The 13,924-nt window shown below is 40.5% G+C and overlaps 1 protein-coding gene across 4 annotated transcripts in view; it reads right to left on the reverse strand.

Annotated features, from left to right (window-relative positions):
• The window catches only part of NYAP2 (neuronal tyrosine-phosphorylated phosphoinositide-3-kinase adaptor 2), a 286,187-nt gene that overhangs the window by 16,450 nt on the left and 255,813 nt on the right, over positions 1 to 13,924 (reverse strand). For all 4 annotated transcript variants that reach the window (XM_073579086.1, XM_073579087.1, XM_073579085.1 and 1 more), the window contains 2 exons: positions 4,975 to 5,190; positions 3,419 to 3,522 (listed from right to left, as the gene is read on the reverse strand). In XM_073579086.1, coding sequence (XP_073435187.1) covers positions 3,419 to 3,522; positions 4,975 to 5,190 — 320 coding nt within the window. The remainder of the gene's footprint in view (positions 1 to 3,418; positions 3,523 to 4,974; positions 5,191 to 13,924) is intronic.

Consider the following 13,924-nt stretch of genomic DNA (forward strand, 5'->3'; position numbering starts at 1 on the left):
ACAGACTAAGGGACCTTTTTAAACGCTTAGGAAGCCTTTGCAGGTGTTTTTTGTTAATTATTCTAATTTACTGAGATAATGACTTTTGGGTTTTCATTGGCTGTAAGCCATAATCATCAACAGAAATAAACACTTGAAATAGATCACTCTGTTTGTAATGACTCTATATAACTTATGAGTTTCAATTTTTGATTTGAAGAACTGAAATAAATTAAATTTTTGATGATATTCTAATTTTGTGAGAAGCACCTGTATATCATGGCAGGAATATAGTAGATATCTGAGGACCTATACCTCAGAAGACTTGTTGATGCTCATCAGGCTGGAAAAGGTTACAACACCCTTTCTAAAGAGTTTGAACTCCACCAAACTACAATCAGAGAGATTGTGTAGAAATTTAGGAAACTCAAGGCCATTATTGTCCTCCCCAGGAGTGGTTGACCAATAAATAGTCCACAAGCTCACAAAAGAACACAAAGTAACCTCTAAGCAACTAAAGGCTTTTCTCACATTATCAAATGTTAATGTTTGTGTTCATCATCAGGAGGACACATAAAAACACTGCATGGAAGGATGCCAAGAAGAAAGCCACTGCTTTCCAAAAAGAACAAAGTAGCATGTCTGCAGTTTGCTGAAGATCACCTGAACAAGCCAAGTTATTGAACACTGTTTTGCAGACATATGAGACTAAAATAGAAATTTTTAGTTTAATGATAAGCCTTATGTTTGGACAAAAAAAAAGGCACTTATACCATCTGTAAATCATAGCATTGGCCTAATTTGCTGCATCTGCGTCTGGACTGTATGCCATTATTGTTATTGTTGGAATAAAGAATTATGAATTATACCACCAAGTTCTAAAGGAAAATGTCAAGACACCTGTCCATGAGCTGAGTCTCAATAGAATGTGGATCATGAAGCAAGTCAACAACCCAAAGCACATAAGTTATTCTACAAAAAAATAGTTCTAGAAGAATTAAGTTAAAATTTTGGAATGGCCAATCAAAACCCTAACCATAATGCTATAGAAATGTGGAAGGACCTGAAGTGAACAGTTCTTGTCCGCTAACCCACCAACATAACAGGGTTTAAGCTGTTTTGTACATAAGAATGTGCTAAAATTCCTCAACGTCAATGTGCAGGACTAATCAACAATTTCTGGAAACATTAAGATGCAGTTATTGCTTCACAAGGGAGTTATACTGAAAGCAAAGGTTCACATACTTTTGCAACTCACAGACATCTGATAGCTCATTTTACTCATTTTAAAAAAGAAAAAAGTCAAATATTTCAACTCATCTGTGAAAAGTAAATTTAGGTCAAATATGTACAGAAAGATTGCACATTCTTAAGGGTTCACAAACTTTCAAGAACCAATGTATTTGAAACAGCTGGGTGTCCACAGCCCTATTAAACCATAATGGGTACAGAGTAGAGAAAACTGGATAGAATCATGGTCTCTGGCTTCAGGACAGGAGGCTCACAAATTTCTCACAACCCGAGATACCTTTGATTAGCCAAGGGTAGGCAACATAATTTCAGCATGACTCAGAGATGACATTGTGCCAGCTCTGGCTAATCAAAAACTGTACTGGGGATCCTGGAAGATAAGAAGGTAAGAGATTTGTGAATCTCTCATCCAGTGTCAAGAGGCTACCGACCTGGCCGATGGACTGGAGTTCCACACATCGATCTAATCATCTCTAGTAGAGTGTATAATTCTGCAGGTGATAATTGTAGTTAAATAAAAACATTGTGAACTATATTCTCCCATACACATTAGATAAAGTTTGCCTGAACCTATAGCTTTCAGTTGAATTGGCAGAGCATCAAATTTGAGAGGCCTCCAAAATTTCCCTCAACATATATCAAGGGCAAAGAAGGATTGAGCAAATTTAATATCAAGGCTCAATCTTTTTATTCCTTCTTTAGAAATGTTGTGGATGAATGTCTTAAATGAACAGTTCTTTGGAGAAAACCCATCAACATAGCCAAGTTGAAGCAGTTTTGTAGGGAGGAATCGGCTAAAATTTCGATGTGCAGGACTAATCAATAGTTTGGCACTGGCTTACTCAAATCTCCAAATTTAAAACACACCAAAGCAAGAGTGCACCTGTATGAGTAAGGCAGGATAGAAAATTGTCCATCAAACTGTTTGGCAGTCAGTTTCGAAGACATACAGACACCTTATGGCTCCTCAAATAATAAAAACAATAAAACCCTTGTTGAAATGGTAATGCCGGACTCATTGTTTGTTAATGATCTTTACCAAAATTGATATAATTAGAAAATTACTTGACATACTGTATATTTGTATACTGTATATTTTCAGATGACTCTATAATTGTGGGTCTAAATGTTTCTTAAGAATTACGTATGAACTGATACTAGCATATGGTTATGGCAATTGCACTGACATATGAGACACTGTAATGTGCTGGACAGATGTTTCTAAACCATTTAGACAGTGAGTGTAAGACATGAACAGATCTGATGAGAACATTTTACCAGTTACTAACTCTTAGGGTTAGTTTGGTAAAGTAACACAATAGTGACACACAGAATCATGCATTGAAAAGAACAAGATATCGGCACAACACAAGTGTGATAAAGTCTTTTGATGCAGTTTTTATTTATCTTTTCAAGATAATATAGATATGGCTTTTCATGCATAAACACTTACATCTTATTCTTATTTTTTGGCAATAGAATGGGCTCAGTATAGCCCCCTATGTGCCAGGGAGATATGTAATTCCAGGCAGTTTACAGAGCTCTCTGGCACATGAAGAGGGTAATGTCTCTTATACAATATACAACAATATTTTCATTGTATTAATTTTAATATATTCTAAATGTTACAGGGCTGAACTTGTGTAGCTGCCATTTAAATGAGAACGATGGCTGTGTATAGTATTGTGTATAGACAGTGACACCTCAGATCGTATATAAACATGCACCAACACCAAATAACCGTAAATGCAAAAAAATGTCACATATCTAACAATACAGAAGGGAGAATGTTAAAATGCATGTATAAATCATTAACAATGGAATTGTTTTGGCAGACAAGACAGTCATCTATACACATAAACAAGGCTGTGAAATTTATCAAACTAAGACAGTAAAAATGTGCACAAAGTGTAAAAAAAAAAATAACTTAAAGTACAAATAGTAAAATGTTACAGTAAATTTACAAAATGAGTAGAACCTGGATCAACGAAGAACTACAGGAAAAAGATATACAAAGATCCTCCGTGAACAGAGCGGCGGATGACTTTGTTGACTAATGGTAGACAGAGAGTGGACCATACGAAGACAGACACACACAGCTGACGGCAACAGATGACAGACACAGAAGTGGAAAGTATTTGGCATGTTGAATCACATGACGTCATTCACTACTGGGTAACGGTGGTACCTGGCTGTGTTGTTGCTCATTGGCTAGCCTGAGGGGAGTTACTGAAGGAGGAGGCACACCTGACGTGGAAGCAGATCGACCTAATTTGCAGCTTATTTTCATTTCTGCAAAATTAAAAAAAAATCATACATGCCATTAAAATCGTAGCAATTACATTATTTTTTTCTAGATTACTTGCAATTTGGAGCAGAAAAATACCAACCAGTGGTTTGGAAGGCTCATATAGCACTTAGGTTTATTGTGTGATGGGGAAGCTATGCCACCATAGTGACACCTAGATTGTCAAAGTAAAATCAAATTTACACATCAACGTGGATCACAACTGAAAGGTTGATCTCTGCTGTAGAGAGTTAAATGAAAGGAATATTATGAAGTAGGAAGAAATCTGAGAAAATTAGTGAAATTTCATCAATTCTAGCCTGCTGAATATGCAATAAAGCTATTGCATTTAAAGGGGTCGTCTGCTACTAGACAACCCCTATTATAGGGCCCAGGGGATGTGAGAAAAAACAGACTATGCTCACCTCCTGGACCAGTGCCATTCTTTCATACTCTTTACTGCTTCTATCCCTTGACAGCAGCCACTGATCAGCTGCAGCATTCATATTTTGTTGGAGCCATAAGTAATGACGTTTCTTTCCCTTGGAAATAATGTGAACATTGCAGCTGATCAAAACATGATGATGAGCTGCATCACTCAAGTGATATCCTGGCCAGATGTTGATGCTGAAGAATTGGTGGTGGATGCAGTGACTAGTATGGAGGAACGGTGATGGTCCAGGAGGTGACTATCCTTTCCTTTCCTTGTTCCACCTCCCTGAAACGATTATTAAATCGGTTGAATGGTAGTGGACAACCAGTTTAAAGGTACAAAGTAATCTACTAATGTGTTTAACCATCACATATAATAATTAAATAATCTATAACAACATATAATACCGAATAACCTGAGAAATGGTGAAACTCCCATGAATATCATGGTCTGATGCGATCAGAGTCTGAACCTAATGAATCAGCTTTTGCTCAATCCTCAGGAGTGCACTTCTACTCAGCCTCCTGTCTTCCTGCTTAACAGGGTAGGAGCGCTCCAGACTGATTGACTTATAGTTTTTGCAATGTTGTGTCCTTGGTCCCAACTGTGCAATCTCTGATGCCGGAAACAGAAGCAGCTTTGCCCCTGCAGGAGTGTAGTGGTAATGAATATGGCCCGATCCTGGGAGCTAAGATTACAAACTCAATAGAAAAGAACTTGTAAACACTGAACTCCTTACCTAGGAGACCAGCTACCTCGGAGAGACTGCAGAGGCAGACAGTAGCTATGGAAATGGGCAGTAAACGATAACATTAAATTATTCATTCTTGAGGATGATGAAAATTTTAAGTAACAAGTAAGTTGGAAAGTTGCTTATTTTTTACAAACAATTTCCATTTTACCAAATTAATATGATTCAAATAAACACTTTATAGACAATTACTACAGAATTACTAATTATTTTAAATCATTTATACATCATCAGGAAAGGCATCAACCCCCTTCATGTTTTCAGATCTCTTACCTGAACTGCTGTTTCCTGCTAACATTGTTGGGCTCACAGATGATCTTCCAAGCCTAGTAGACACATGTGTTGAGACCGGAGTTCCATCCCATTCCTGAGATTTAAATGACTCTCTGGAGGATGGTGATGAATGGTTGTGACCAGATCGCTCTTTGTTTTCCAACTTTGGTAAAGGTTCTGTACTGTGACTTCTCACTTTAATTTCATCACATGGTTCTAAAATAGGGAAATAAAATCATAGTTAATGAAAGTTCAAATGTCTTTTGATAAGAAATATTAACTTATCTTTAATCAAATTAGTAGAGCCTCTTCTAGATTAAAATGTTCATTCTTTAGGACTTTGTAGGATAAACTGTTAAAATGAATATGTCACCAGGTTATGCTACCTCTTTGTGTCACAACTGCTGCACCCAGTAAACAATCAGAATATTTAGATGTAGCATAGCTCAGAAAACCCTACCCACCCACATCACAGCTTTTGTGTACATTGTCTATTGACAATGAGCTGATTATCAGAAGAGGGGGTGTGGTATGATCGGGGCTCATGTGAGCTGCAGTCCAGGCAGTAATAATTCCCTCATGGTAAAACATTCTTTGTATTGAAACCACAGCATACATCTTAACAAGTGACAAATCCCTGAAATCAGGCTCTCAGCCCCAACTCATGCTGTCCTCAAATTACATAGCAAAAATCTGCTGACAGATTCCCTTTAAGAGATAATTTTCAAAAGGTTTTTTGGATTTAGTGCACTCCACACCACTTAATAGTTATTTATACAATTTCATTGAATTAATGTAAGCAGGGCCGGCGTTAAGGGCAGGCAGACTAGGCAGCTGCCTAGGGCCCCCCGCTGCCCTAGGGACACCTAGCCAGAGGCGGACATCCTGCCGGTGGCACTGCTCCAGGGCCTAGCGTTGGAGGGGGACCCTGCAGGCAGGCCCAGTATCATGCAGGATCGGGCCTCTCTCACTTCCTCTTGTAATCATGTGATCACCCAGTGCCGGGAGAGAGCAGCGTGTAGATTGCAGGAGTTCAAAAAGGGGGCATGTCATGCAGGAAGAGACGCTGGCCAATGAACGCTTTCCTCACCAGACTGAGGAGAGCACTCACTGGCTGCCGTCTCTGTCCTCCTGCATGGTGTGTCCCAATGGTGAGTACTCACCTACAGCCAGGAGCCCTGGGCCGCACAATACAGAGAGACATCAGTGGAGGAAGAGCAGGAGTTACAGGGGGTCTTCTGCTCCCTCCACTTTTCTGATCCCAGCAGGCTGCAGCATCTCCTCACAGGGAATAGATGGGGGAGTAGCCTCCCTGCACGGGGCAGCATGGCAGCACCAGGGGGCTGATATCAGTACTGTCTGCTATGTCCCAATCCCCCACAGTAAGTTCTGCAGCCCTCTCCAGCTGAGCTATGAGGCCGACTTCCTCCAGGGCTCATCTGATCACCTGATATCACAGATTAGTATGTGTATGTATGTGCTTGTATATGTATGTATGTATGTGTGCATCTGTGTATGTACAGTATGTGTTTATCTATGTGTATGCTTCTGTGTGTTTTTCTGTGTATGTATGCATGGTATATGTGTGTGCATGTATGGTTTATTTGCATGTATGTGTGTATGCATGTACAGTATATGTATATGTCTATGTGTGTATGTATGAATAGTATATGTGTGTATCTGTGTATGTGTGATAAATTTGTATGTATATATGTATGTTTATGTGCATGTACAGTATGTACAGTATATGTGTATGTATATGTGTACGGTATGTGTATACTATATGTGTATATAACTGTATGTATGTATGGTATGTGTGTGTATGTATGGTATGTGTATCTGTATGTATGTATGGTATATGTGTGTCTATGCATGTACGGTATATGTGTGTGTATGCATGTACGGTATGTGTGTATGCATGTATGGTATATGTGTGTGTATGTATGTACGGTATATGTAAGTGTATCTGTGTGTATGTATGGTATATGCATGTGTGGATGTACGGTATGTGTATGTATGATGGTATAAGTATGTGTATCTGTGTATATGTATGGTAAATGTGTGTGTTTGCATATACGATATATGCATATGCATCTGTGTGTATGTGCAGTGTATGTATGTACGGTATGTGTGTGTGTATGTACGATATATGTATTTGTGTCTGTCTGTATGTACAGTATATATGTATGCTATATGTTTGTATGTATGTACGGTATATGTAGAGCAGATACCAGACATATAATGTAATATAATACATATAATACATACATGGTCAGGCTCTGCCGGTTCCAGCAGTTATCACATAACGATGAGGAGGCGCTCTGCACACTTGCTGTCATGTGCCAACTACAGTGTTAGCCATGTCTGTAGTGTTCTATTCACTGACATAGTGGACACTAGTTGTTGTTGTCACTTGGCTGCAAGTCTGACTGCGCTGGAACCAGCAGAACCGAATGCTAATGGATATGTATATATTTATTACAAACACATAGTATATATATATATATATACTAGCTGCTGGCCCGATTCTAAAGCATCGGGTACTCTAGAATATGGCCAGCGGCAGATTAAAATAAAAAATAGTGATATACTTACCATCCGATGGCCCCCGGAATCTGTCCCTCCTCTCCATGCTGCCAGCATCTTCTGTTCCCAGTACTGCTTTGCGCCAAAGACCGCTGCTGACGTCCTCTCGCGAGAGCGTGACGTCATCAGCAGTACCGGGCGCCGCTGATCTCCCGATGGCACGGTACCAGTGGCGTGCGTCCTGCTAAATGCGCACTGCGCCTGCGCACTGTGCCTGTTGCTGACTGGTTATGGCCTGGTGGCCGCGACCAATCAGCGCAGCAGGATTTCGGTTACAGACAGACATGATAAGGCGTTTATATATATAGATGAGAGGTGTGGGGGCCCTGTGATTGCTATGTACGCCCCTGAGGCTCCAGGGTCCCATTGCCAGATTGCCATCATCATATGCAGTGTACCAGGCAGGGAGGGGGGCCCAGACACATTTCAAGCTATTAGTGTCCGCCCCTACCCCCAGCCTGTGGCGTGTCGCTAATAGAGGCACACCATGCAGCTGCTATTGGGCCCATGAGTCAGGGGGCCCACCCAGTGCCAGTGAAGCAGCAGCAGAACAGTGGGTGACAGGAGGCAAGAGCGGCTGCTGTGGCTAAAGCCTGTGCCCGTTGCTAAAGAGAAATTCATATTCACTGCTCCCCACGCCAATAGTCCCTCCCACCGCTATGCACTGAACCTGGCACCGACTGGAGGGCGAGAGATTGGAGGGACTATAGGAGTGAAGAGCAATGAATATTCATTCATATTCAGTAGCCGCAGCTGCAGGCTTCCTGCTGCTGGACAATCACATGTGCCCGTTACTAAAGGGAATGAATCTTCACTGCTCTCCACGCCCATGAATATGGTATATATCAATGAGTGAGTTAGTACGTGGAGACCATAATACTATAGGAATCCCTTATATTCTATGGGCGACTGTATTATATTCTATGTGGGGGTTGCGTATACTATTACTCATATACTATACTCACACTATATGAGGTCAGAATTATATTCTATATGGGGACTGCATTATACTCTATGGAGGACTATGGGGAGTGGATTATACTCTATAGAGGACTATGGGTAGTGTATTATACTCTATAGAGGACTATGGGGAGTGTATTATACTATATGGAGGACTAGGGGGGAGTACATTATACTATATGGAGGAATATGGTGAGTATATTATACTATATGGAGGACTATGGGGGTGTATTATACTATATGGAGGACTAGGGGGAGTGCAAAATGCAGGATATTCATCAAGTGATTGGATTGTTTATGCCAGAACAAAAATCATTACTGTAATCTCATCAGCACATCGCTCAGTGAAAACTGCAGATATGCTGCTAAGATGATATTGTATGTGGACACATTGATCTACTAGTTATCATTCTGTTCCCATCATTATTCCTCAGCTGGTGTAAAGGGGCTGGGAAACAAGTGGCAAATGACTTCAATATTGTTGATCACACTCGTTTAGTGGCCTGAAATCAGCGCATGTAAATACAGCCAAAATGTTTCTGTATGATGTTGCAATTTGTTAGCATTTGGGGCCCCATTTTAAACTTTTGCCTAGGGCCCCACTTTGCCTAAAAATGGCCCTGAATGTAAGTAGATAGTAAGAACACCTGGGTGGTTATTATACCTTGTCATATGTTATTATTTAAAGGTGTTTTCTGATTTCAGAAAAAAATACAAAGCCACAAATATAAATTAAAAATGCGTTCCTCATCTTTTTATATGTACTGCTGATTCAGTGCTAATCCTGAATACTGTCTTTGGTGGTCCTTATTTACAAGCTACACATTAGTATCTGCCAAGTGGTGATTCCATTAATACTGCACATGGCAGCTGAGAGCACTGGATGCAGTGGTCATATGCTGCGCCTGCCAGCTTGTTAACAAGGATTGGCAAGAGTCAAGAGCATTAATCCAGATTGAACAGGGCATTGAAGAGGTCGGTTAGTAGTCTTTTTTATTTCAACGCATAATAAACTTTTATTATTTTTCCCCTAAAGTTGGACTATCGTATGGCAGTGTGAGCAGGTTGCGCGATGCAGTGACGGACAGGAGACAGAGAAAGATTTAACGTATTTTTACTTTAGCAGATATGTACTCCACGCAAGGGGTAAAGAATTAAACAGGGGTAATGCGGGTAGCAGTTAATGCAGGGTATGAAGTTTGGACACAATGGGGGTAATGACGGTAGCAGTTCTTAAGGTATCACTTATACGTTCTGACAACTTCCAGACTGTAGAGTCCAAGAAACAAGTGTTGGTGCTGACAACGGTCAGCGCAGGGTTAATCCGGTGAAGTCCTGTAGACAATGACGAGCTTCATCCTTTCGGCAGTGGTGAGTCTCTAGTGTCTCCTCTGGGATCTTCAGTCCAGCGAGTGCTGTGGAGGACAAGGCACAGGCCACAGCAATGTTGGAGCCCAAAGTGGGATGACAAACAAGCATTGGGGGTCAGGATTCAGATTATGGTCACACACCTGGTACTTCTTAGATGGCATGCGAGCATTTGGCAACTTGCTTTGCGGGGGCCAACGGGCACACAGTGTTCCTCAGTTCACAGTCTCTGCTAGCGGTGGTGGGGATGCTGGAGCACGGGCCTGCTCTGCTACGGTGCTCGAAAGACGGAGCACTCACCTCCCCCTGCTGCCCGCTGTCTGTTCCCGCCAAGCCTGTCTGCTTCCGCGCGCTTTCCCTTTTTTTGTCTCAGACACGCCCCCAGCTGCTAAGTGCAAAGGTTGGTCCGGTTCTTTAAGCTTTCCCCAGAGAAAAGAGGATACAGCCCCGACAGTTCCAGACCCGGAGTAAGAAAGGGTCCTCCTGCCCTGTTCTTCTGCTTACAGCAGTATAATGACAAAAGAAGAAATATTGTTCTTTGTTTCATAAAATCAGCATGCCTATCCCTAAACATATAAAACCAGTTTAGTCAAATACAGTGGGGAAAAAAGTATTTAGTCAGCCACCAATTGTGCAAGTTCTCCCACTTAAATAGATGAGAGAGGCCAGTAATTGACATCATAGGTAGACTACAACTTTGAGAGTCAAAATGAGAAAACAAATCCAGAAAATCACCTTGTCTGATTTGGCAAGATTTATTTTGCAAACTATGGTGGAAAATATGTATTTGGTCACCTAAAAACATGCAAGATTTCTGGCTCTCACAGACCTGTAACTTCGTTAAGAGTCTCCTGTATCCTCCACTCATTACCTGTAGTAATGGAACCTGTTTGAACTTGTTATCAGTATAAAAGACACCTGTCCGCAACCTCAAACAGTCACACTCCAAACTCCACTATGTTGAAGACCAAAGAGCTGTCGAAGGACACCAGAAACAAAATTGTAGCCCTGCACAAGGCTGGAAAGACTGAATCTGCAATAGGCAAGCAGCTTGGTGTGTTGAAATCAACTGTGGGAGCAATAATATGAAAATGGAAGACATACAAGACCACTGATAATCTCCCTCGATCTCGAGCTCCACACAAGTTCTCATCCCATGGGGTCAAAGTGATCACAAGAAAGGTGAGCAAAAATCCCAGAAGGACACGCGGGGACCTAGTGAATGACCTGCATAAAGCTGGGACCACCATAACAAAGGCTACCATCAGTAACACACTACGCCACCATGGACTCAAATCCTGCAGTGCTAGACGTAACTCCCTGCTTAAGCCAGTACATGTCTGGTCCTGTCTGAATTTTGCTAGAGAGCATTTGGATTATTCAGAAGAGTGTTGGTAGAATGTCATATGATCTGATGAACCAAAGTAGATCTGTATGGTATAAACAAACCTTATCATGTTTGGAGGAGACAGAATGCTGAGTTGCATCCAAAGAACACCATACCTACTGTGAAGCATGAGGGTGGCAACATCATGCTTTGGGGCTGTTTCTCTGCAAAGGGTGCAGGAGGACTGATCCGTGTACATGAAAGTATGAATGGGGTCATGTATTGTGAGATTTTGAGTGCAAACCTCCTTCCATCAGCAAGGGCATTGAAGATAAAATGTGGATGGGTCTTTCAGCATGATAATGATCCCAAGCACACCACCAGTGCAACGAAGGAGTGGCTTCATAAGAAGCATATGAAGGTCCTGGAGTGTACCGCAATTGCGTTCCCGTGCAGGTGTACTTCCGGGTGTACTGAGGGCAGAGCAAAGGACTGTTGTGCGCATATGCTGGCTTTACTTCTGGTTTATCGGTGCTCTTTGGCCTTTCCCAACACATGCGCATTAGACAACTTTGCTCTGACATCAGCATGGCAGAGCAAAGTGCACCTATGCAGGAGCGCGATTGGGTGGCGCTCTGTGGATGACATAAGACACGTCATCCACATTAAGCAAGCAGGTGGATAACGATTGTGATGAGAGAGGATGCGCCGAAGCAAGACCCGTCATGTCCATAGGACAGGATTGCTCCTTATGGGGTGATTATAAAACATATTTTTGTGATATGCAGAGGGGGTTGGGGACTTACATACATACACATCTTACTTGAATACTGTAAAGGTTGTGGCTATGTAAAAATCCAGTAACAAGTTAATGGTGGCACTGTTTGGTATATCAGGGACAGGGTATATTTATATTATAAGGTGTAATATAAAAATGATGATAAATAAGAAGCTTTAGAAAGTGTTAGATGACCTTACTATAAAGATTCAGTAAAAAAGAAGAAATGAGTACATAGTTTCCAAGAAGCAGCCTGAATGTACCCGGAGGCTTGTATCTTTCTATAGGATAGTTATGACAACTTTATGACTAACAAGATGATTTTGTATAGCCTGAAAGGGTCCCTGCCAGTCTCTCAGTTCAAGTCCTGATTGAAACAAACATGTAGCTTTAAGACGAATGCCCGCATGCCCATATCCCCTATGCAGTGGTCCTCAGTCAGATCCTATAGAAGCCGTTTACTCTTCTCCAGAATGGCACAAATAAAACGACGAAGAAAACATTTGACCTCATTAGATCAAATAAAACACACAACTGATTTTTTGCAGAAATCCTGTGACCGTCTCATTTATCTAAGTATGGCAAACTGAAATGTGTGCTGCTGCCGTCAATACAAACTCACTCTGATGAATGGAGCTGATGTGTAATCATAACATTTTCTGAAATAGAAAATCTGCGATTTAGGAATATATCAAGATATCTCAATTAACCTAAAGGTATAGCCCTTCCCCTTGTGACACAAAAATAATTAAATAACCAAAGAAATAAAAGAATTGTGCCGGGGACAAAATATATCACAAGAATCATTAAAAATGTACATTTTATTGAATGGATTCATTAAGAACATGTATATGAAAAATAATTAAAGCAAACACCAAAAGACAAACAGAGACAGCTTATAAAAGCTATGTGATACATATGTGCATGTGTGTACATATAACCATATGTGTAAGTGGCAGGTGAGATAATCATGGACGTTTCACAAGTACATGTCTACAAAGAAAGCAAAATCGCAGGTGATCAAAAAAGTATGATCCTATAGTAGTAGGTAAAATAAATGCCTGTATGCATGTACATGAAACATTTAATAGAATTATTTAGCTGATAAAGTTAAATGTACAAATATCCCAAATATATATAATAATGAATATTAGTAGTAGTAAAGTATTATTTACATATCCCCAAGGGAAAAAAAGGAAGAACTTCATGACAGTGATGAGTTCACCCACCACAAGACCAAACACATGTTTCACCACTGCTTCTTCAGGGGTTATTTGGTAGAGGGATCAGATAGGTATAACTACTAATGCCAGCCAATAAGAAAATATATGTAGATTAAGCCACCTGTTTCAGAGGCAATAGACTGGAAGGATATATACCTCTCTACATTTCTGAATTAGGTCAGCACGGTGGCTCAGTGGATAGCATTGCAGCGCTAGAGTCTTGGGTTCGAATCCCAACATCTGCAAGGAGTTTGTATGTTCTCCCCGTGTTTGCGTGGGTTTCCTCCCACATTCCAAAGACATACTGATAGGGAATTTAGATTGTGAGCCCCATCGGCGACGATGATGAAAATGTGTGCAAAACTGTAAAGCGCTGCGGAATATGTTAGCTCTATATAAAAATAAAGATTATTATAATTAACAAGTCATCCATGAGTATAATCCCCAAAAATAGTTAAAAGTAGAAAAATAATAAACTTAAAAGGAATGTGTCATCCAAAAACGAGCTATTGTTTAAATCAAGTTTTTATGCTAATCTTTTAATTTTGGTAATTTATTTTTTAGATTTCATATCACTGTATAACAAAAAATAATTGAAATGTTACAGATTTCAAGCTGGCCACTAAGCCTAGCATTAGACTCAGTGTTCCTAGTTTGTAGAGATCACTTTTCTCTTGCTATTTCATTATCATTGCAGACATAGTTACA

This window comes from Dendrobates tinctorius, unplaced genomic scaffold (assembly GCF_039654945.1).
Source record: "Dendrobates tinctorius isolate UK_male_01 unplaced genomic scaffold, ASM3965494v1 ptg000060l, whole genome shotgun sequence".
NCBI lineage: Eukaryota > Metazoa > Chordata > Amphibia > Anura > Dendrobatidae > Dendrobates > Dendrobates tinctorius.